We start from the raw sequence: 8,443 nt of genomic DNA, 5'->3' as shown, positions 1-8,443 counted from the left end.
TGTGTGTGTGTGTGTGTGTGTGTGTGCTCAAATCTTTTATAATATCTGCAGTATTACCTGGTTGACTATAGACATGATTCAATCTTTCTTATGTTGAATTTATATCGTGCCAAAAAGAAAAGAAAAAAGCACACAGGAACAACCTGTGTGCCTTTATTTAGAAAGTCTGTCAATTTTGAAAAAAAATCTGTCTTTAGTTACTGATTTCTCTTACAGTCTGACTGAAACGGAAAAGACTCTTGAAGAAACCAAGAACAGATCGGCCATATCCCTTTTGGCTGCAGAGGAGGAAATAAATCAGCTAAAAAAGCAGTAAGAACAAAAAAAAAGTCAAAATTATTGCAGACTGCTGATTAATCTTTGAATTTAGCTTTCTTTTTTTTTTTGTGCTCCATTAAAATATGAAAGATTCTATTCAGAGGCCAGAAGGAATCACAGAAATACTTCCATTTAAGTTTTTAATATTTTCTTACTTTAAATACTTTAATTGCTTAGATTTGATTAGAAAACTCTCTAAGTATGAAATAGCATAAAGGAACTAAAAAACCACTCCATAATTCCAGTTACCATTTTGGTATCTTTCTTCCAATATAAGTATTAAAGAGAAAGTTAAAGTTACAGAATGGAGCAAGTAAGTCTGCAAATTTCTGACTCTGCCTTTTTTCCTTAACATTGTTTTCTATCAGTGAGAAGAAAATGCTGTAAAACTGTTTAAAAGAGCTGCATAATATGTTATAATCTGAGGGATTTCTCTTAAGTTAAATATTTAGATACTATTTTTCAACATTATGATAACATTGTGGTAATTATTTTCATGGTCAGTCTTAATCCAGTTTTCAGATTATTTTCTAAAGATACAATTCTAGAAGGGAAAAATATCGATTCTCTAAAGTGAAAACATCTTTGTTCATAATTTTAATGCCAAAAAAGAGCTGGTGAAAGTGTATTTTAAAAAAGTTGAGACTAGCCTATTGCTTCCACACACATCCTAGCTGTTCTGATTTCTTTGGGAACAACTGTTATTCTTAGCTTGCAGTTCTGCTTTACCTCCCTCCCCTCCCTCCCCCCCCCTCCCCCGTGCTTACTTCTATTGTAATTTTTCTCTTGTCATTTTTGTCTCATTTCTTATTGAGCATATCTTTTCCAATTCATTGTTCCCATTCCTAATCCTTAGAGCTCTATTTCAATTCTTCACTGTCTCCTTGATTGCATTTGCTGGATTTGGCTGGCAATGAGCTGTAGGCTGGAAGCCTCTTGTTTAGCGCCAATCAGGGCCTGGTGCACCAGCCTAGATTTTCTTTTTTAGTTTGGTTGGGCCCAAGGGCTGCAGGTTCTTGGGTCTGGTGTTACTGTGTTTGAAATGAAGATTCTCCTAAGTGGTACAGCACTGGTCTGTCAATGTGCTGTACAGAGGTAATTTGGGATTGCTGTGATACTGAACACTGAACCACTGGTGTGTCAATTGCCATGATTACACATGGTGGACAGTGTTTGGTGGAGCTCCCAGATTAGAACAGGCTTGGAAGTAGGAGTGGCATCCACTTCCTAAACAACATGCCTCTGGAAATTATGTATTTAGAGAAATGACAATAGTTAGAGGGTTAAAGTCTTTTGCTCAGAAAGTTGCTATGAGTTGTGCTTGACTTGACGGCACTTAACAACTAGTACAGCTGTTGTATTTTTAGCCTCTCTCCTTCCTTCTTAATCAATACTTTTGATTTTACATAATTATCATTTTCACCACAGCATATTCACTTCTCAATACTTCTGCTCCACTTTAATGGTGAGAATGCTTTTTTTTTTTTCAAAATCTTAAATGAAGAGGTAAATTTTATTTTTAAAGGTTTTTTTTTTTCTCATTACATTATTTTTGGAAGTCCACACTTTCACCTAGTCTTGTGAATGATGATTAGTTTGCATTGTAGTTTTCCCTATCTGTTCAAGGAGTTCTGGTACCATGATGGTCAAACACTTGAGGGCTGACCTGACATCCACCTCATGGGGGAAAGTGGTGGTAATGTACTTCCATAAATATACCCTTTGAAACTGTGTGAGGCACTGCTGTGGGTGACTATACCGGTAATGACATAGATTTGCTATGAGTCAGAATTGATTCAATGGTAGTGGACTTTTCACAGGTCCATTTGTTGAGAAAGTAAAAAAGCTAGTGAGGCTAGTAGATTATATCTTAGGCCAGGTACTGGACTATGCTTTGGAGGTCAAGTGCTTTCAGATTTGTGTGCAGTTATAGTAGTCTCTGCTTTTGCAAGAGGTTCTGGGATAAGCATTGTTTCTTTAGAATCTTTTTCCTTGAAAGCTACAGACCTATAGGGCACCTTGACCTCAGGCAGTGTTGTTTTTGTTTTAAAAATGTATTGTATTTACTTTTTCTTCATGAAAATATAAATAACAAAAGATAATGTATATCAATAATTTCTACATGTACAAATCAGTGATACAAATTATATTCTTTCAGCTACACAGTCACTATTCATAGTACCAGGCTATTAATTTCTAAAGTGTTCTACCACCTTTAACATAAACTCACTGCCTTCAAGAGTCTCATCCAAACTTTCAAGTTGCATTTTTCAATTTGATTCCTTATAGATAATATTTTAAAAGAGACTGTTGCTCAGGGCAGCCCTACTTCATTAATCAAACTACTGATTGGTTCAAAGATGACATCAAGGTAGTTTAATTGTTTGCCATTGAGTCAGAACCGACTTACAGTTAGTTGGCCCTTCAGCGGGTTTTCAGAGGCAGTAAATCACATGGGAGGAGATTGCCCATCCTTCTCCCATAAAGCAGCTGGTGGATTTGAACTGTGTGCCTTTGAAATTGCAGCACAGCTCCTTGCCACTAGGCCACCAGAGCTACCTTCAGGGTATAGTGTTGGTTTCATATTATTTCAGGGCGATACTTTATGATTTTTTCCATTCTCAGTGGCTTTGGAAGGGCTGGATTCCATGAGAAATTCTGTTCTTCATTGTCCCTCTTTTGATCAGATTAATCTATAGACTCTTTGATGTAGAAATTTAGTAAAGGTAGCTTGGCACCATCCAATTCTGGCGTCAAGGCATTCTGGAAGTCCCATTTTGCTAATCTTCATTTCATATGTAACCCATCAATTTTCTAATGTAATAATGGTATAGGAAGTAAGGTGCTTTTTGTCGTTATTTGTGCAAATTGTTGCTTATTTCTTTCTTTCTTTTCTTCCTCCTTTTCTCCATCCTTCCCTCTCTTTCTTTGTCTCCTTCCTTCTTTCCTGTTATTATCTCTCTCTCCTCATTTTTTCCTACCCTCCCTCTCTCTTCTTTTCCCTTCCCTCCTGTCTTTCTTCTTCACTTCTTAGGCTTAAATCTCTTCAGTCTCAAGAGGAAGCCCGCCACAGGAACTCAGACTACTATACAGACCACCGGAGCAGAGAGCGGGGTAGGAGTGTGGATGCAAAGAACTCAGGACCACAGCGCCCTGAGCCACACTACGCAGGTTCACGGAGCACAGAACCAAGGTACACAGAACCACGGGAAGCAGAGCTTCCCTACTCAGGGCCACGGGGCACAGAACCAAGATATGCAGAGCCAAGGTATTCAGAACCACGGGGTACTGAGCCAAGATACGCAGAGCCAAGGTATTCGGAACCACGCGGCTCCGAGGCAAGGTATTCAGAGCCAAGATATTCAGAACCACGGGGCTCCGAGGCAAGATACTCAGAGCCAAGATATTCAGAACCACGAGGCTCCGAGGCAAGATACTCAGAACCACGAGGTACTGAGCCAAGGTATACAACAGAACGCCGGGGCACCATCGACTCAAGGTATTCAGAATCACGAGGCACTGAGCCGAGATACTCAGAGCCAAGATATTCAGAACCACGGGGCACCGAGCCAAGATACTCAGACCCACAGGCCGTAGAATGCAAGTACTCGGAGGTGCGGACCTTAGACCTGAAGGACACACACAGGCGGAGCCTAGACCAGCGGAATCCCGAAGCCTTAGCTGACTATGAGAAACACCTCCAGATGCTCAAGGACGAGATAGCGGTTTTGTCTGCTGAAAAGAATGCACTCCAAGACAGGTCGGACAAACTCTCTCAGATATTTTTATTTAAGCTCCTTTTGATGTCTAAGTGGTTGAGTTAGTGATAAAAGGCTTGACTTGTGGGGCAGGGGAAAAAAAGAAAACAGCACCCGGAACCAAATCCCAAATAATGTGGGAAGCTTTGCATCGAAAGGGGCCTGTTTTCTTTGACTGCATTGTTTCGAGAGAGAACACACCTCTGGATCGTCAATACTTGGGCACATTCAGTTTGGGGCTGATATTGAAGCAGAAGGAATGAATCTGAAAGCTGCGATGAATGAAACATTTTCAGCTTCAAACTAGATTTGAGTGGCACCAGTCTTGAAAGAATGCTGTTACTTGCTGTTGTTGTTGATCGTGGAGTTGGAACCAGCTCATAGTTGGGCCTTCGGCAGGTTTTTTCAGAGGCAGTAAATTGCAGGAAGCAGATTGCCCATCTTTTAGCAATTGGTGTATTCAAACCCAATACCTTTGTGCTGACAATGCAATTCCTTACCATGAGCTACCAGAGCTTCTGTCTCCAATACTGTTGTTAGCTGACCTTTCGGTGGGTTTTCAGAGGCAGTTAATTGTACCGGAGGAGCTTGCCCCTCCTTCTCCTGTGGAGCAGCAGATGAATTCGAACCGTGTGTCCAATACTAATAGGCCCCTTTTCTCTGAGAAGGGAACTCTAGCGGCATGGTCTGCATTGCTTGCATTAACTGAAAGTTAGTACCTCTCTGGCGGTTTGGATCCCACAGTGACTCCATGGGAGAAAGACAGTCTTCCTCCATGTGATTTACAGTCTCTCCCACATGCTGGAGGATCAGCTCTGAGTTGATGCTGACTGGCAAGCAATGAATGTGTCTGTCAGTTTCTCTGAGACCCAAGGGTCACCTTCCAAGATAACCATGCCTCTGGTCTAGATTACTGCAAGACATCTGTTTTTAGATCTGTTTGATGGAGTGTTCAGGTGTGTGCTTGTGGAGTCTCTTTCTACTACTGGACAGAATCTGAAAACGAGTGTGGAGTGTGAAGGATGCTCCTTTTCCTTCATTCTAACACCTTCTCTCTTACCACCACATGCCCCATTCAGTCTATCAAAGCCATCTTCCTCTGCCTCTTCTGTTCTATTCTCCCCCACCCCCCAAATATCACTTTAGACTTGCACTTTTGAGAATGGATCAATGTTGTGTTGGTCCCAGCTTGTGTTCCCAGGAGCCAGCTCTATGCACCTCTTCCAATAACATCACACTGGTAGCTGAACATTGGCTCTGCTGGAGTGTTTCATCATGGCAATAGGCAGCCAGTGCAAAACAGCTCTTTTTCTCCCCCTCAGAGGGTCACACTGTTGTATTCAGTGCTACCTACTTTTTGCCCTACAGTCTTTTTTCTCCTTAAGACTTCTCTTTTGGGGGAATAATGTCTTTTGGGCTCAGCTCAAACTCATTGGCATTAAGTTAGAATTGATTCATTGCTGATCCCTCATTGGTCTACAAGGCGATAATATGGCACAGGAAGATATTGTTCATCCTTCTTCCAAAGAGCTGAGGTCTATTTGAACTGCCAGAGAGTCATGGCCTTGGTGTATAACAGTGCAGCTCCCTGTAGACTACACCACCAGAATGAGCAAATTTAATGACATACATTGTACTTAGTAATATGCTTTCCACTGAGAGTCACACCTCACCATTTCCATTGGAGCATAGCTGAGCCTCCAGTAGAATTTCAGAGGCTGTAAATCACTCAGGAGGAGATTGTCCATCTTTCTTTTGCAGAGGAGCTGGTGGATTTCAACCACTTACTTTTGGTTTGACAATGCAACTCCTTACCCACTAGACCACCACAGCTCTTGTCTACTGATAGAATACAATTTACCAAGTTCTTTCCCTTGTTTTAGCTTACCTAAGGTTTCAGCCCTTGGTTTCCATTCCCAAGGAGCCTGGATGGTTCTGTGGTTAAGAACTGGCTGTTAACCAGAAGGTTGGTGGTTTGAACCTACTAGCGGCTCTGTGAGATAGGCACAGAGCAATATGCTTCCATAAAGATTACAGTTTAAAGCTGTAAACTACCCCATAGGATTTCTAAGAAATCCCTCAAAATTTTTACTTTGTCCTATAGGGTCACAATGAGTCAAACTGGACTAGCTGGTAATTGGTCTTTTTTTGTTTTTTTAAAATTCCCACTCCCAAAATGTTGTTATGTTGTTGTTATGTGTCTATGGGTTGTTTTCAACTCAGAACAACCCTATTAAGAGAAGTTGTAAACACTGCCCTGTCTGGGTCCCCCTTGAATCCCTGCTGTACTGTAACAGGCACCATGTCAGTCCTTATCACTGAGAGCTTCCTCTTTTCTTTTTGTGGACTGCTTGGGAGTGGGCCTGGTGGTGGAATCTTTCAGAAGTTGCACTGTTAACCCAAAGGTGGCCCCCTTCTCTGGGGGTGTGCAAAACATAGCCCTGGAAACCTGTAGGAGGATAAGCTCTGAGTCGGTTCCGACTCGATGACAAGTGAATGTTTTGGTGAACCAAGCATGATCCTATGATAGATCCAAAATGCAGTAGATGCCGTCTGAAGCTTTGGAGAGAAGTGACTTTGAAGGTGACACTGGTAGGAAAGGATGTTGCTCGAATGACAGCCAAGGTCTTTCTCCTTGTTTAGTGTGTTGTTCATTCTATTTTATACCATGTGGGACGTATGATGTGTATGATTTGTTAGCGCTTTTTTTTTTTCTTTGTTAGCTCTTTTCTTGATGCCGTAAGATCTTGCAAATCTGACTTCTCTAACTCGGGCTCTTGCTAGCTGTGTTACTTGAAAGAAGGCCCTGTTAGTAGCTGTGCTGAGCTTCAGGTTCTCATCTGTAAAAGAGTAACAATGCACTGTGGCCTCCCAAGGTTTAAAGGGTATGTTGAGGTGCTGAGTGAGTCAAGTGCTGATAGGGTCTGTCATGAGAGCGGAATTACATCTTCTTGCCTGTGGTTGTATTGGAAGCTTGTGGGAACAGTCATGGAAACAGCTACTTACCTGTCTGCTGGAGCTCCCGACTCTTGAGCATCTTTGCAGTGTATGGGGGGAGAACTAGAGTCCAGGAACCACAGAGGCGGACGTAGCAAGAAAGGCTTTTCCCCTGGCTTACCAACAGGTCCAGCAGGAGCCGGTCTCCTAGCCCAGACCCTCGCAGCCGCAGCCGGTCGGCCAGTCGGTCGGCCAGCCGCCCTCCCAGCCGCCCGGCCAGCCGCCCGGCCAGCCGCCCTTCCAGCCGGGCTGCCAGCCCCTCCAACGCGGTTGCAAAGGTTCGAAGCCCGTCCCCGAATCGCTCCAAGCTGTCCAACATGGCGCGCAAGGCTGCCCTCCTGTCCCGGTTCAGCGATGTCTATTCCCAGGCGCGTCTCGACACGCAGTGCCTGCTGCGGCGCTGCATTGACAACGCCGAGACTGTGCAGCGGATCATCTACATCGCCACGGTGGTACGTGCAAGCGCAGGTCGCTGGTCTGCAGAGGCGGGCCCTGGGGACCGCTGCGAGACCCAGGTGGGCGGGACAGAGGGTTCGCGGGGCCAGTGAATGGGACGCTCATTGGCTTTCCTCATCCCCTCTTCCCTCCCTTCCTTCTTTCATTACAAACATTTGGGGTAAAGTGTCTTCACAATCAGTACTATAAATATTCGAATTGACTAGCTGTTTGTTGAAGAGTCATTCTATACTGGAAGACTGTCTCAAATGGGTCTAAGTTGATCTGTACTATATGGTCTGCCTGATAGCGGCTGTGTCAGTGTTGGTGGCAATCATTTGGTTGGCTCCCATCGCTTCTTAGAAAAATCAGAAGGTCAAAAATTGCCTTAACTTTCTTGGTTAAGTGCTTGTTAATTAACTGAAAGATTGGTGGTTCTAAACCAACCAGAGACACCTTAGGAGACAGACCTGTTTGCTCCTAAAAAGTCATAACTTTGAAAACCCTACGGACTCTTCTGCAACTGGTGGGCAGAAGCTGACTCCATGACAACTTAGATTAAGAACAGGCCACTAACCAGGTACCGTGGTGGTTGTTGTTATGTTGTCATGTGCCATAAAATCAGAACTGACTCATAGCTGACCTTCCAGTGGGTTTTCAGAGGCAGTTAATCACGTGGGAGGAGATTGCCTAGCCTTCGGCCACGGAGCAGCTGGTGGATTTGAATTGTGTGCCTTCGGGATTGCAGGGTAGCTTCTTAACCACCAGGCCACTTAGAGTGCTCTATCAGCTGCTAAGTTTGGAAATTTTAAAAAAAATGCACATAAATAATGCTTAATTATAAAAGTAAGTAAGTTTGCTCTGTGGCTACCACAGAATAAGACATTAAAAGTCCATTATGAGAATATTTAAATAGACTTAAGTAGAAAGTATTT

General features: G+C 43.2%; 1 protein-coding gene across 1 annotated transcript in view; it reads left to right on the top strand.

Moving 5' to 3' along the window:
- The window catches only part of SPATA18 (spermatogenesis associated 18), a gene marked incomplete at its 3' end in the record, with an annotated part of 48,353 nt that overhangs the window by 25,405 nt on the left and 14,505 nt on the right, over positions 1 to 8,443 (top strand). The window contains exons 5-8 of the mRNA XM_006894150.1: positions 217 to 312; positions 3,353 to 3,438; positions 3,901 to 4,078; positions 7,201 to 7,525. Coding sequence (XP_006894212.1) covers positions 217 to 312; positions 3,353 to 3,438; positions 3,901 to 4,078; positions 7,201 to 7,525 — 685 coding nt within the window. The remainder of the gene's footprint in view (positions 1 to 216; positions 313 to 3,352; positions 3,439 to 3,900; positions 4,079 to 7,200; positions 7,526 to 8,443) is intronic.

Source organism: Elephantulus edwardii, unplaced genomic scaffold, assembly GCF_000299155.1.
Source record: "Elephantulus edwardii isolate Elephantulus edwardi_28Jun2011 unplaced genomic scaffold, EleEdw1.0 scaffold00137, whole genome shotgun sequence".
Lineage (NCBI taxonomy): Eukaryota > Metazoa > Chordata > Mammalia > Macroscelidea > Macroscelididae > Elephantulus > Elephantulus edwardii.
Note: the sequence above shows the minus strand (reverse complement) of the source record. Positions and strands in the feature narration are given on the sequence as shown.